Here is a 16,385-nt window from a genome sequence, read left to right on the forward strand (position 1 = left end):
GACGACCTTATACTGTCATATTTAACGTTTGGCAAGCGGAAACAACCAATGAGCACTCAGCTTATTGCGACGTCAGGAGTATTGAACAGGGGGAGGTGCAGCGCCCATTTGTTTTGTTGTGGACATTTTTTTTGTTCGCTCACTGTTTGCTGATGGAAAACACATTTTCTTTTGTTTTTTTAGAGGTGTAAATACCACGTGAAGCTGTTTAATAAAGGTAGGACCCACAGAGAGATATATTAAGCATTACTGCAGCCTCTCGAAGGACTTTGTACCGTCGTTAGTCGACATTCTCCCTCTAAAGGGGGACCTTTGTCTGTTCCGCTGTGGTGCCTTTTCCTACATTTGCAGGACCCCTTTTTTGGTTGCACTGATGTCTGCCTGATTTAAAGTAATACAATATCTATGCGCATAATAATCACTAGCGCATTGCATAATCTATACAACAGCCTAAAATATAGACTTCAAAATAAAATGTAGTATTTTAAATAATACTTGTTATTGCTATCGTTTGTATCTTGAGGACCCTTTGATACCTGTCGTGCCCGCCTGATTTAAAATCATACCACTCGCTAGCATAGATAAAGCTATGCTAGTGTACAGCTTTCTAAACAATATGTGTAGAAAATAATACATTTTATTTCACCTTATGATTTAATTAAGATAAATAATAATTAGATAGATATGTATAGTTACTACTCCAATATTTATAGAATCGTAAAATACTGAATAATAATAATAATAATAATAATAATAGTTACAACTTTACCTCTGTGACAAAGCACTGACACTGGAGACTCCTTCTATTGATGTTAAATAAACGTCTCCTTACACACAACTTCACCATATCCACATTTGAACATCTTTCAGTCTGTTTATATCAAAACATTTGCACTGATTATCCTGTAACCTGTGACTTGTAGCTGCACTCCTGTCAGAGCTGCTGTTATAGAAAATTAATTGACACCTTAAGACCTATCAGATTTTTGAGAATTTGAGAATTTGGTTGCATAGAATAATAATAAATAATATAAATCTCTGTAATATTAATCTGCGTGAAGATACGACATCAGGATTTATTTGTTCTTCTTTTTACACTGAAATGATTTCCCCCTCTTGTAGTATTCACATCTCCAATGTGGAACTCTTCTGTTAAATCCTAAAGATGAAGAAGAAAGTGAAGCACAACATGGCAAAGAAAAAGGTGGGCATAGAGGGAGAAGCTTCAGCACCTACAGTGGACAAATGTGAGGTCTCGACTGGTGATGAGTCTGCACGGGAAAACCGGCGTCTTCGAATTTCACAAAGCGACAGCTGCTTCCTTGAGTTCTTAAACAAGGACCGAAGTGCAGTGCCTTCGTTTTGCGACATAGCCATCACTGTTTGTGGGGAAATGTACCCAGCGCACAAGGTGGTGTTAGCATTTGGGAGCAGCTACTTCCATGCTAAACTGAGCGAAAACCCTCAGCTGGACCATATGACCTTTGACAACGTAGATAGTTCTACATTTCAACACTTGCTCAACTTTCTATACACGTCCGAATTGGAAGTGCAGCAGAGCCAAATTCCGTCTTTATCCGAGGCCGCGTGCTTCTTCGACATGATGGAGGCGGTGAATCTTCTAGCAGGTGAAGCAACACCAACCCGAGTTGCAGAAGAAGGCGAGAAGGAGGAGGAACTGCCAGTGGAGGAACCTGAGAGTTCTTCTTCAGGAGAGCTTAAGAAGCCTCAAACTCCTGGAGAGACCCAGTGTTTGCTTTGCAGCCGGACATTTTGCTATAAAAAGTCATTGGAGAACCACATGGCCAAGATGCACAGCCAAGCTGAGGTCGTTGAATCGACGACTCCCTCAAGCAGCAAACGCATGTCGACCCGTCAGAGGAGGACACCGATCAAATTTGAGAGCCAGGAGAGCAAGTACTGCCTCGGATTGGAGAACCGTAGGCAAAAGGATGCCCATGTGGATGAAGGAACTACCTCTGTCGAAGAGGATGATGATGATGACGATGATGAGGATGATGACGATGTTAATAATGAAGAAAACCAGCATGAACAAAGCAAAGAAAGAGAACAAAAAGAAACTCTGGAAGCGGAGACAAGTGTGAGAACTGAAGAGGATACAGAATGCAGGAAGGAGGTGGAGTCAAACTCTAGTCATGTGACCAAGGACCATGATGCATCAGTGGCTCAGAGCAGTGGTGGCCATGTTTACCCAGAGGGCCTTGCTCCAGTGATCATCCAAAGTGGCAACAAAAAGATGCTCAAATGCCCAAAGTGTGACAAGACATTTGACCGTATAGGTGAGAGTCTTAATAAAGGAGTCTAAAACTCACTAAACAAGAAAGTATTTAAAAATATAGAATTTTAGTCAGTGATGCTGTTCATAAAGATTGTATGTAATGTGACTTATGTGACTTTATGTCATGTACACTACTTATACAGTGTCAGTTCATATTGACTCCATTAGCTTGTTTATCAAATGCACAGTTTTGGATGTTTTATGTTATTTTAGAAATATAATTCAATAAGTTTTCATAAACGATGGGGGGAAAAGCTCTACTAGGATGGTATTAGTTTCCTTTGGTGACATTTGTAATACAATATTTAAGTATTTGCATGCCTCCACCTTCTCTGTTATAAAACGTTCATATATGTGGATGTCTTAAACTTCTTTATGAGAAAGCCTTTACATATTTATATGTCTCCGCCTCTTCCGTGAGAAATCTTTTACGTATTTGCATGTCTCTGCCTCCTCTGTTATAAATGTTTTTTGCTTATTTGCATGTCTCCATTAGTGTGATAAAACTTTTATGCATGTCTTTGCCTCCTTTGTTACATAACTTTTCACTTATTCGCATGTCTCTGCCTCTTTTACAATGCACTTTTCACATATTTGCATGTCTCCGCCTCCTTTGTTACACAAATTTTCACATATTTGTATGTCTCTGCCTCTTTCACAAAGCACTTTTCACATATTTGCATGTCTCCACCTCCTATATTATGAAATATTCAAATATATGCATATTTCTGAATCTTATGTTATATAAATGTGTTCAGGCTTTATCAGTTGCTCTATTGTCTTCGTATAACAGGAAAATATGAGAGTCACACGCGAGTACACACGAGAGAAAAGCCGTTTCAGTGTGATGTGTGTCTGCAACGCTACTCCACCAAATCCAACCTCACCGTGCACAAGAAGAAACACACTGCTGACGCTCCAGTGCAGAGAAAAGATCATAAGTGTCCATTCTGCAACAAACTTCATGCCAGCAGAAAGACGCTGGGCAAACATGTCAAAAGGTGAGTGTGAGACGTGTCGCTTTCTGCTTTAGATAAAATGCACTAAAAACATCAGAGGTGGGAAAGTATTGGACTTTCCTCAGTTACATTTCCATTTAAAAAAAATCACACACACTTTGTACGTCCCAAATACTCAAAAGTCATAACTCAAATATTATTTCATTATGTATTATGATTCAATTAATCATGTTATTGTGCATTTTAATTAAGGAATAAATCACGCTGTGTGGTGTTATAGGAAAATAATCAATGAATGGGTAGTGTGATGAAGTATGTTATCACCCTGAAGGTGTTTATTTTTCTGAAGCGTTTCATTCCTCCTATAACACAGCAATTTGCCAAGGATTACAATGTTTTAGTTATTAAGAAACAAAATGCTATACTTTTTATCCATTTATAGTTGCCTTTAATGTTGTGGAATGTCCGCGATATGAGTCAGTCCCTGATATCATTTACGTCAATGCCACAAAGTGTAAACTTCTCTGGCATGTTGGAAAACTTAAAGTTACAGCTTTACCTCTGACATGGGAGACTCCTTCCATAAATGTGAAAACTTATAGAAAACTTCATCATATCAGCGATTACACAAGTTTTTGAATCGCTCAATTTGTACAAGTCCATGTGAATGAGCTGTTACTATAGAAATGATAACATATTAGAACGAGTGCATTAATATAAACCTGTCAGAGCTGCGATTATGGAAAATTAAATCTGACCAATCAGAGTCAAGAAAGCTGACTATTAGTCATACTCAGTCTTCATACATTAAAGCTACTGTAATGAAAAAACAAGAATTGAATCTTATAAATCTGATCTAAAATGTTCAAACAAACCCATTTCTTTCAATTTCATGCAAGTAAAGTAAGAAAATGTATGAATGTTAACTCCGCCCCCCCAACCCTAACCCTTTACTTAACATTACCTGAACTTTGTGACCTTTCATACAAATTGAGTACAGATTTGCAAGTGTCTTTTCATTTTAAATGCTTGAGTACCTATATGTGTGGACACTTTTTAACTTTGACTCAGATATAAATTCCGTGTGCGTGTGTGTCTGTGTGTGTCTGTGTGCGTGTGCTCTCTCTCACTCTCAGGTTCCATCCTGACAACATGCAGGAGTTTCTGAGTATGAGGAAGAAGAAGAGTGAAGGCTGGAAGTGTGATGTGAGTTTTTCAGACTAAGAAACATTCATCCATCACCTCATTCCCGGTCCCGGTAAAATAATAATAAAAAATGTGATTGTTCATGTTGTAGATCTGCCACAAGTCATTCACACGGCGCCCCCACTTGGAGGAGCACATGATCTTACACTCTCAGCACCGCCCGTTTAAATGCGCCTACTGCGACGACTACTTCAAGTCCCGCTTTGCCCGACTGAAACACCAAGAAAAGTACCACTTAGGTGCCAACACTTCCTGGTTTGGTTTCTTCTGAGGCAAAAAAAAAAAAAAAGTTTTGTGTTTGGCATTGACGTTTTCCATATTACATGTTATGGCAGGACCTTTCCCATGTGACATCTGTGGACGGCAGTTTAATGATACCGGCAACAGAAAGCGGCACATCGAGTGCACGCACGGAGGGAAGAGGAAGTGGACGTGCTTCCTGTGCGGCAAGTCGGTCCGAGAGAGGTGAGCAAGAGTTACCTAGCCCATCATAGTATCTCAGTTTCATATCTTGAAAACTGTGTAAGGTTTCCTCACGGATCATGACATTATTGTGATACACATCACAAGTTTATATTAACACGCTCGTTCTAATACGTTATCGTTTCTATAGTAACAGCTCATTCACAGGGATGTGTACGGTTGGACGCACCTTGTAAATGGATTAAAAAATGTGCGTAACTGTTGATACGCCACAGTTTTCTGTAATTAGTTTAACATTTATGGAAGGAGTCTCCAGTGTCAGGGCTTTGTACCAGTCAGAGGGAAAAGCTCTAACTTCAAGTTTTGCAACATCTTCAGAACAAAGTTTATGCTTTGCAGTTTCTCTGTAACATGATAAGCTCTATTTTTTTTTTGTCTTATTAAGTTAGAGAGAAAAAAGAGAGACTGGTGATGGAACGACTGTTTATAGCTGCTATAACATAAGCGAGACCCGGAACAAATTTTCGTGTTTCGTGGATGTTTCACAAAATTTCCACGTTTCTTTTTTATAAATAAAAAATACCACTCTGGTATAAGAGGAATAAAACCTGTCAGGAATGTAACAGTAACTTATAGTTATAGTAAGAATAATATTATACCGTATGTTATACTGTACAGTACTGTGCAAAAGTCTTATGCACCCTATTTTTTTAGTACAAACTTTGTTATAGATTTTTATTTTATGACTTCTACATTATTGATTCAGTACAAAAACATTTTTAGATTTCCAAACATTAGTTTTCCAGCACAAAATTAAATGTTACAAATGTCAGTAAAGAAAGCAGCAGATTCCATAAGAGACACTTTTGAGACAAAAAAACATAATGAAGGCTGCTGGGTTTTGCTGCAAAAATAAGAAGCAAGTGTGACAGTCAAAGCCTCCAGAAGAACTGTGGCTGCTTCTGCAAGATACTCAGTAAAACTTACAGCTCATTTCCTTATAAAACTGCACAAATTGTACCTGAGATGACTTTTCGTCGATCATCTCACCAAATATTGCCTTTTGTTCATTTATTACTGTTTACTGCTCTTTATAGTATTTTTTTTAATATAGAAACATTTAATTTCATTATTTTTGAAGGCTCTACAGCATTTCTTTGCATGTGCCTAAGACTTTTGCACAGTACTGTATATTATATATATTTTTCCTTCACAAACTCAAAAAACAAATAAAATGAATAAAAAACTCCCAAATAAATAGGAACATGAAAATGAATAATGGCATGTAGTATGAATTACAAAAGCAAAATTGTGATGACGTGAAGATGAAGCTGATGAGAGAGTGATGATGAACTTTAACACTTGTTTTATATTGTATTTTAATTTCTTTTTTGACATGATTTTGCCCAAAGTAATTTGCAGCTGAGGTAATATCCAACTTGAGAGGGATTAAAAGGCTTGGATTTGAGCATCACAGCCTTCTGATCACCCACCACTGAGCTTCCGCTGTCATTTTCCTTTTCTAGGACAACGTTACGGGAGCACCTGAGGATCCACAGCGGGGAGAAACCACACCTGTGCAGCATCTGCGGACAAAGTTTCCGCCACGGCAGCTCCTACAGGTGCGGAGAAGGTTCCAGAGAAACGTAACCCCGCCCACCTTATCTGCCCAGAAATGTGTAACAATTGTTCATACAACAAAATAGATCCAAATACTCCAATTTTTCCAATTAAGCAAAGTACCAGTAAAGTGTGTTCTTATTGGATGAAATCACGACCAATAACACAGCACAGTTAATATTTAGAATTAGACATGTGTCGTTTGCAAATGAGTCGACTCATTGAGTCAGCTCTTTTAGGTGAAACCTTGAGAGATACTCGCATATATGAGATGTTTTTTGTATCAGGAAATGAATCTCCTTACACAGCATTTGACTCTGTAATACTTTGCTCATTTTACAAGAAACTATTTAAATATATTTTATAAAATCTCTGGCAAAGTAATGTTATTTTATTAATTAGAAGGTATAATCATGAAACAATTTCACTCTTATTTAAGCAAATAAGAACGATAATGTCACATACACATTACAGCACAGTGAAATTCTTTTCTTCGTCTATCCCAGCTTGTTAGGAAGCCGGGGTCAGAGCGCAGGGTCCGCCATGATACAGCACCCCTGGAGCAGGGAGGGTTAAGGGCCTTGCTCAAGGGCCTAACAGTGGCAGCATGGCAGTGCTGGGGCTTGAACCCCTGACCTTCTGATCAGGAACCCAGCACCGTAACCATTGAGCCACCACTGCCCTGCTATGATCAGTGGTCAAAATATCACAGACTTTGTGCGGTCTAGAAAAAAAAGAAAAATGCAACAAGCCATTTGGGACTTAGAAAGTGTCGAACCTGAATCAAATGATCTAGTTAAGCATTTTTAATAACTTTAGCTCTTGTAGCAAAATAAACTAACACAGAGAGCAGATCTGAACTCACCACGTCTTAAAAAAAAACAAGAAAACAAATAACACATGCAAAATAGCCTAATTTACATATTGTTTTCTACATCTAATTTGCATGTGACGGCATTTTGTCATTCTTTGTACGTCATCTGTAACACACACCCATTTTTTGCACTTGCGCACACACACTATCCCACGTGTGCATGCAAGTTAGGGTGCATTATTTGTGATTTTAGTAAATCAGAGCCTTTTGTTTGGAAGATTTAAATCCTCTTCTATCTCTCCAGGCTCCATCTTCGCGTCCACCATGATGATAAACGCTATGAGTGCGAAGAATGTGGAAAAGCTTTCATTCGACACGATCATCTAAAGAAACACAAGAAAATACACACAGGTAACGTAAAGCTTTTTTTCTTTACGTTTCATTTTAAGGATTTGTGTGTGTGTGTGTGTGTGTGTGTGAGATTCTTTTAAATAAAGTTAAATTAAAATACTTAAAACATTATATCAAAATGTATAAAATGTGTACAGTTCTCATGTGAACAGCATAAACCTAGAATTTATTGTCTGTTCCTACTAACAATGACCACTAGGTGGCAGCTTTCTAAAATAGCTGGACTTTATTTATTTTTTTTAGAATACATTACAGCGCATGAAAAGGAATGAAATCTTATTTAACACAGAATATGTAAACAAGTAAAAATAAATAAATGCTGTTTTATATTATATATATATTTTTTTAAAGATTTGCTTGATTTTTGCTTGAATGTTTTTAACATTTATAGACATATTCTGGCATACAGTTGTAGAAAAAGGTCAGTTTTGTGTATCACACTGGTAGAAAAATGGAATTGCAAGCTGTTTGCTGAAGAAAGTAGTTTTAGTAGTATGGGTTGTGCTGCATCCTTCTACTCCGCCCAGATTAATCTCGCAGCTGCAAGTGCACACGTTCAGAGAGAATTTACAGCAGCATCCCAAACTGCTTAATGTACAATAAGCATTATGCTTAAATAACCAACTAAAATATAGTGTTGAGAATAAAACTATAACACCTGGTCACTTTTGATGTGTTTTTTTTTTTTTTAAACCTGGTCTGTGTTCTTCATATATTTAATTCTCTAGCCTGTCGAATGAAACCCATACCGAAGACGAACAGAGGGTTGGGGTCACTCACTCTTGTCTAATATAACTGAGTTTAAATACAAAGACTCACAAACACCCCCTGTTAGTCAAGCGCCAACTAGCTCAACAAGTACACAGCTGGATAAAATACATATTCTACACAGGATAAATCATCTGACTGTTACCTATCATTCGCAAACTTCCTACCAAACTAAAAAAAACAAATGAATGCCTTATCTCCCTCCGTCCTGAATCCTTTTTCTTCTTACATTCTACACTCTTGCACTCTTTATCTCCTGATTGGCTACAGATCCTGCCAGTCACTCTGTAGCAGGTCTTCTTTCATGCCTAAAGTTGTGTAGTAGCAGGTCTTCTTTCATGCCTAAAGTTGTGTAGTGATGACGTTTGACATATATGAGCTTGTGTATGATGTATGTGTACACATTTTCCCGCCAATTTTGACCTAACAGCCCTGACTGTGAAATATTATAACAGGATTGTCAGTGTGACTTACAGCAGTGTTTTTTTTTTTCATTTTTAAGAAATAAATCCTACACACTGTAGCTTTAAGAAGCTGCTGAGGATTCATACATCCAAAAAGAAATGACAAGGGCGTGTTGTAGTGTTGTAGTGTAACACACAATTCCTACCCCCGCAGGTGAGAGAGCGCATCAGTGTGAAGAGTGCGGGAAGTGTTTCAGACGCGCCGATCACCTGAACGTCCACTACAAAAGTATTCACCTGGGAGAGAAAGTGTGGAGAAAGTAAAAAACCTCAATACTTCTACATGCTCAAATCAAATCAATATATTGGTTATTAGTCTTCATACAGAATACTGTGTGTCTTTTCTGAACCTGCAGGTACAAGGCTGTAGTGCACCAGTGTGAAGTGTGCAAGAAAGAGTTCAGAGGAAAAACCAATCTGATGACGCACTTCAGGACGCATTCAGGTAACGTTATCTCTCCTCCCAAGTTGATACAGTGTGCATTGTCAGTGATCCGATGTATAAAAGATAAATAAAGGGCAGCTAATGATTCACTGCAGTGTGATTCAGAGCTGAGCTGCATTGTGCTCAATTTCACTTTTATTGTTTTTGCATTGGTTGGAAGAAATAATATTTAGTAAGTGTAATGGGTGTTTTCACAATCTGGTCCACAGTGTAATTTTCTGCCTGGAAACTGGGAGGCATAGAGTCCACACCTCCTTTTCTAAGACTGACAGTCACAGAAGCCGTGCCACTATCCCTGGAATTGTCATGCACAGAGGCCATGCCTACTTTATTAAGACTGACAGGCAGAGAGGCCACACCTCCTTTATTAAGACTCTCAAGCATAGCCATGCCCCCATATACTAAAACTGAGAGGCACATAGGCCACGCCTCCTTTTCTAAGACTGCCAGACCCAGAGAACACCCCTCATTTAGTGTGAATGATACGCACAGAGGCCATGCCTCCTTTATTAAGACTGACAGGCAAGGCAGCCACACTACCCTTATTAAGAGGGACAGACACATGAGCCATGCCTTTTCTAAAACTGACAGGCACCAAGGCCGTACTTCCTTTACTAAGACTGACAGACGCAGGCCACACATTCTTTTCTAAGAAGGGCAGACGCAGAGGCCCTGTCCCCTTTTCTAAGAGTGATAGACAGAGGCTATGCTTCCTTTAGTGTGACTGATTGGCACAGAGGCCATGCCTCCTTTTCTAAGAGTGAAAGACAGAGGCTATGCTTCCTTTAGTGTGACTGATTGGCACAGAGGCCATGTCTCCTTTTCTAAGAGTGACAGACAGAGGCCATGCCTCCTTTAGTGTAACTGATAGGCACAGAGTCTGTGAATCCTTTTCTAAGAGTGACAGACAGAGGCCATGCCTCCTTTAGTGTAACTGATAGGCACAGAGTCTGTGAATCCTTTTCTAAGAGTGACAGACAGAGGCCATGCCTCCTTTAGTGTAACTGATAGGCACAGAGTCCGTGCCTCCTTTTCTAAGAGTGACAGACAGAGGCCATGCCTGCTTTAGTGTGACTGATATGCAAAGAGGCCACTCTTCCTTTAAGACTGATGCAGACACACATCCACACCCCTTATCCTTTGTGTTGTAAACCAGTGCCATAATTTCAAGATAAATTTAATTCTGATCAAACGTGTGGTTTTTTTTTTTACTTTAACTAGGAGAGAAGCCTCACCGCTGTGTGATCTGCAACCAAACCTTCCGCATCAAGAAAACTCTGACCAAGCACATGGTCATCCACTCTGAGGTGCGCCCTTTCAGCTGCCCTCACTGCAGCGCCGCCTTCAAACGCAAGGACAAGCTTAAATACCATGTGGACCACGTCCACAGTGCGCGCCCTCCCAACCCAGCCTCATCCCAAACACCTGAAACGTCCAAAACTTCCAAATCGGCTGAAGTGTGCGTCCCTGTTGCTTTGGTGCCAGTCCAAATTCCTGAGGAAGCCGGAGCTGATCTCCAGCAGCAGCCGGGTGGATATCAGCCGTCCACTGATCTGGTCTTTCTGGAAAAATACACGCTCACTCCTCAGCCAGCCAACATCGTGCACCCGGTGCGGTCGGATCAGATCCTGGACCCGAGGGAGCCCTCATACCTCAGCACACTGCTCGGCCTCGACTCGGCCTCCTCTGAGCATGCTCAGTAGCGTTTTAAAAGCTCACCTAATATGATCATGAAACATCATTAGACTTTTATTAACATTTTCCCTTTTGTTCACATGCAATCCTTTTTTTATTTATTTTAGAATTCTCTAGTAAGAGTACTGTCAAGGGCAAAAGTTTGCATCCCATTTGAAGACAAAATTTTTAACTAATATCAACCATTTAATATGTTTTGCAGATAAGTGTATCATAGTCAAAAGTGTATAATAAGATTATCATGAAAAACAAATTACAGTTACATCAAATCAGGTATACCACATTGTTGCTGAATTCTTGAATCTGATTGGTCCGATGGTGTTGATTAATTTTCAGCTCTAATACATTTGAATAAGTTATCGTTTCTATGGTAGTGGCTCATTCACAGGAAATTGTACAGCGGAAGTTCCACGTCATCTATAATAATAGATAATTATAATAAACGGGTTTAGAAATGTTATTTAGAGAAGAAAAAAGAAAACCTTTTCATTTTATTTGTTATGTAACTTATGTACTTCCGTTATTTGCCATTCTTCCACACATTTCTGTAATACGCCGTTTGTCACAGAATGTTTTTTCCTTAGATCAGATCTGGAGATTGAAAAATTATTTTCTTTTTTTCCCCTTGTCATACAATACACACATGTTGCATGTTTAACATTTTGGAGTGAAATCTTTTTTTTATTTTAAAAAATAATTTTTTTAAATTATAAAATAGAAGTACATTTTCACTTTTTGCATTCAGAAAGCGTGGGGGTGTGTGCAAACCTTTTGATTTCACACTGTAGTTACAGTTCTGAGCATGCTCACTACATATCCATCAAATGTGTTATTATGGCTAATAGACACAAGAACATTTCAAACGCAATAGATATGCAACAACATAGTGTGACTGGATGTGAGGGGTAAATAAACAGGATTTGGCCTGGTCTATTCTGTAATAAGCAAATTGCACATATGTCCTGTAATGGATACTATAGATGTTGTTACTGGTGATGTACTGGTGTTACTGGTTGTTACTGGTGATGTAGTGAGATAACATATAATGAAATCTGATTATATTATTGTTTTATCTTTTGTTGTTTATATAATCCTCAACAGTATGATTTGGGTTTATGATATAGCACTTACTGTATACTGTTGGGTCCAGTGAAATGTTGGATAAGTTTATGTATAAAATTGTGCTGATGAAGGAAAAATATAGAATATACAGTAGTATTAAAATGTAACAGCATTTAAAGTCAAACCAGTTTTGTCTAAAACTGATGACAGCATCACTATTACCAGTTCAGTGTTCTACTAAAACATGAGCGAGAACATGCAAAACTCCACTCAGAGAGTAACCTGAGCTCAGGATCAATCCAGGCACCCTGGAACTATGAGGCGGCCACGCTAATTAAAACGTATTTACAAATTAAAATGTTAAAAGTTTGGTGGCATAAGTATTTATCCCCATTGCTGTGAACCCTCTACGTTAGTTCTGGTTGCCATCAGAAGTGACATAATTAGTGTCAAATTCCATTGTATGGAATTCCAAGTATAAATTCACCTGTTCCTGGAACATTCCAGAGTTTGGAAGCTACCTGCATGGTGGCCCTGTAGGCTAAGCGGTACAGAAAATGGATGGATGGAATGAGGAGGCCATCCACTAAAAGTGAGCAGATTAGTTGGAGAATCAACCAAGAGGCCAAGAATAACACATAACGTGATGCTACCACCATCTTGCTTGGGCATGGGGTCCTCATGGTGATGAAGTTTTAGATAGTCCATAATCAGAAAAGCACACTGTTAAATTCTTGAACCTGGTCAGAAGGTGTTCATTAATTTTTGTATAATACCTGCTCTGACCAATCAGTTTGGTTAAGACGTTCAGTGGTTAAGACGATAGACTCCTGATTAGAAGGATGAGCATTCAAATCCCAGCATCACCAAGCTGCCCCTACCGGGCCCTTGAGCAAGGCCCTTAACCCTCAATGCTCAGTTGTATAAGTGAGATAATTGTAAGTTGCTCTGGACAGCGGCACCTGCCAAATGCCATAAATGTGAAATATATTCCAGAACTCAACAGCACCATGATGTTATGTTAATTAAGGAAAAACTCATTCATATCCTTAAGGTTAAGTGGGAAGATTATCAGCCTGATTGTCTTAATTGTTCAATTAACTTAATGATCTTGTTAGCACTCCTTAATAAGTCATGGCCATATAGCTTTATTAAGTAGAGATAGTTACATATCCACATCTTGTTATCACAGTGACTTATTATTAGCAGTATTAATAAAGATCATCACCATTATGAAAGGTGAAGTGGTAACCCAAACATCCGTTTACAGTGTTTATAAAGTGGCGGGGGCGTGGTCGAGTGCCGGTTTGCAAATGGAAGGTGGAGCCTGGGGAATGAGTGGTAGGGTTGAGTGTGCACCTGTGTGGTGCTTTTTCTTCAACGTTTGCAGAGAGAGAGTGAGAGAGCGCAAAATAATGTGAGTAAATGTTAATAGTTGCCTGGTGAACAATTCATTCAGAAGGCAGTATAAGATGAAGATCCTACCAAGTTTTGTGTCAGTGCATGAAGTTGTCGCTGAGATACAGCCTCACTTCCTATTTGGCAGCGTCACTGTCAGATTCATTGGCCCATTACGAGCAAACTGTTTGGAGCGATCAAATTGTGAGGCTTACTCTGAAGATGGCGTGTGTCAAATTTCGTCATGATTGGACAAAATTTGTAGCAGGAGTAGTGAAAAAACAATTTTTGGCAAAATGCAAATCTAATGAGGCAAAAGTTTACATCATATGGTGTGCTGAACTCGTCTCAAACGAGGGAATCCAGGGAGGCTTTTAAATTTTGGACACATGGTTCAAAAGTTATGACCTTAAATGTACTTCCAAATTTGGCCAAAATATGACCCCAATGATGGTGCTAGAGCATTGGCAGCACTTGGCCCAAATGTGGTCAGAATGTTCCTTAGACCCTCCTCAATCAGTGTGCCAAATTTTACAACTTTTTACCAGATGGTTCTATGGGCTGCCATAGACACCCTACCCAGAAGAAGAAGAAGAAGAAGAAGAAGAAGAGGAAAAAGTAGAATACAAATAGGGTGCCTACACACCTTTGGTGCTTGGACCCCTAATAATAAGAGGCAATAGTATTATCAGTATAGTATTAATTTCTGCAAATTACTAATGTGTTAGAATTAACAAATAGTTATATTCTTGTTCTAACCTTTTCTTATTCTTCTTCTTCTGCAGCTGCTTCTTCTTCTGACAGCAAAGCCTCCAAACAGGACATGAGTCTCTATCTCAGCAACAACTTTGCGCACTGACACAAATCTTGGTAGGCATCTTCAGGACCATTAGCTGACCCTATGCAACAAATTTCGTGCCAGTGCCACCTACTGGTCAAAAGTAACAGTAACGTGAAAAAATTGCTTACATCTAACTGCCATTTTCGCTACTCATCCTCCAAATTTTGTCCAATTTTCACCAAATTTGGCTCACATCATCTTGAAACCTGTCTGAACAAAACTTATAAAAGGAATTTTGATATTCAAATGGTTCTCCTGTAACGTGCTGGCAAATGCAAAAAACAGGATGTGAGCATGTATCTCAGCAATGCATCTAAGTATCTTCAGGACCATGCCCTGAATGTACCCAAGACGTTTTGTGACTATGCCACCTTTTGGTCAAGAACTGTAACAACTACAATTTTTTTCCTTATCATTTGAAGTTCTTCATTTGAACTGTGAATTTCACAGTTCAGTTTTCCTATAATTCCTTGGAGTATGCTGAAGTGAATGCACACCAACATCTAAAATTGAAGTGTACTTCCTGTCAACCATCTTGGATTTTGTTAAAAACAGTTTTTTCACTACTTCTACAAATTATGTCCAATCAACACCAAATTTGGCATACATCATAGTCAGACCAACCTGGACAAAAGTTATTGATATTCCAAATGGTTTGCCCTTAATGTGCCAACAAATCTGATGGCGAAGCCACCAAACAGGAAGTGAGGCTGTATCTCAGCAATGACCTTGCACACTGACACAAATCTTGGTAGGCATCTTCAGGATCATGGCCTGAGGCTATTCAACAAATTTCATGACAGCGCCACTTATTGGTCAAAAGTTACAATAAATGCAGAAAATGCTACTCCTCCTATAAATATAACTCATTAACTTATTCATTTTATACTTCTTTATTGAAATCATTCAGACCTCTCAAGTGACCTGGTAAGATGTATTGTGTCTAAAGAAATGGATTAAATGTTAAGTTACTTCATTGTAATCACTCTCACTGGCTTCTTGTTTTCTGATGTAGCCAGTGAACGCCACATCCATTTACTTTGATATTATACCAAACAGATTGCAATTCTACATTCGATCGACATTTTCCCTCATGAAACATTTCAATATTTTTGTACTAATGTTATGGAGTTTGAAAGACAATCCAGTTTTCCCGATTTTGTAGACATGTTGGAAATGTGCGTTCTAGCCTCTAAATTGATTGTTATTAATTGGCAGTCTAATTAAATCACTTTGCTTAATTGAAACAGCTTGTTTGTAACATTTCAGCGGCTGAAAGTATCAGACTGAATTTCAGTTATAAACATAAATACAGAGCCCAAAAGTGCAGAAAGATTTGGACACCACAAAGCTACTAAGAATGGATATACAGTACTGTGCAAAAGTCTTAGGCACCCTGTATTTTTTAGTACAAACTTTTTTTTAAATAGATTTTTATTTTATGACTTTTGCATTATTGAGTCAGTACGAAAACATTTTAGAATTCCAAACATTAGTTTTCCAGCACAAAATTAAATGTTACAGAAAAATGTTTGTATTTCAATGTTTGCAGCAGCATATTACGCAAGAGACCACTTTTCAGACAAAAAAACATAATGAAGGCTGCTGGGTTTTGCTGCAAAAATAAGAAGCGAGTATGACGGTCAAAGTCTCCAGAAGAACTGTGGCTGCTTCTGCAAGATGCTCAGTAACACTTACAGCTCATTTCCTTATAAAACTGCATATATTGTACCTGAGACTACTATTTTTCTTCAGGGTCATCACACTGAATATTGACTTTGTTTCATTTATTATTGTTTACTGCTTTTTATAGTTTTTTTTTTAATGTAGAAACGTTTAACTTAATTATTTTTGAAGGCATATTTGCTCTACAGCATTTCTTTGCATGTGCCTAAGACTTTTGCCCAGTTCTGTAGCTTTCCATCCGGTCCTTCTCGTACCTGATCTCTCTCTCTCTCTCTCTCTCTCTCTCTCTCTGCT

At 38.6% G+C, this 16,385-nt stretch overlaps 1 protein-coding gene across 3 annotated transcripts in view; it reads left to right on the forward strand.

Moving 5' to 3' along the window:
* The window catches only part of zbtb41 (zinc finger and BTB domain containing 41), a 43,639-nt gene extending 27,659 nt beyond the window's left edge, over positions 1-15,980 (forward strand). Inside the window, exons 1-11 of one of the 3 annotated variants that reach the window (XM_026936391.3) lie at positions 84-217; positions 1,123-2,300; positions 3,093-3,300; positions 4,395-4,464; positions 4,556-4,703; positions 4,800-4,929; positions 6,414-6,509; positions 7,626-7,732; positions 9,119-9,224; positions 9,321-9,409; positions 10,631-15,980. In XM_026936391.3, coding sequence (XP_026792192.3) covers positions 1,166-2,300; positions 3,093-3,300; positions 4,395-4,464; positions 4,556-4,703; positions 4,800-4,929; positions 6,414-6,509; positions 7,626-7,732; positions 9,119-9,224; positions 9,321-9,409; positions 10,631-11,112 — 2,571 coding nt within the window. In that variant the 5' untranslated portion in view covers positions 84-217; positions 1,123-1,165 and the 3' untranslated portion in view covers positions 11,113-15,980. Of the gene's footprint in view, positions 1-83; positions 218-1,122; positions 2,301-3,092; positions 3,301-4,394; positions 4,465-4,555; positions 4,704-4,799; positions 4,930-6,413; positions 6,510-7,625; positions 7,733-9,118; positions 9,225-9,320; positions 9,410-10,630 lie in introns of those variants that run through there. The other 2 variants (XM_034303982.2, XM_034303981.2) reach the window with 2 other exon arrangements.
* Positions 15,981-16,385: the final 405 nt, after the last annotated feature.

Source organism: Pangasianodon hypophthalmus, chromosome 4, assembly GCF_027358585.1.
Source record: "Pangasianodon hypophthalmus isolate fPanHyp1 chromosome 4, fPanHyp1.pri, whole genome shotgun sequence".
Lineage (NCBI taxonomy): Eukaryota > Metazoa > Chordata > Actinopteri > Siluriformes > Pangasiidae > Pangasianodon > Pangasianodon hypophthalmus.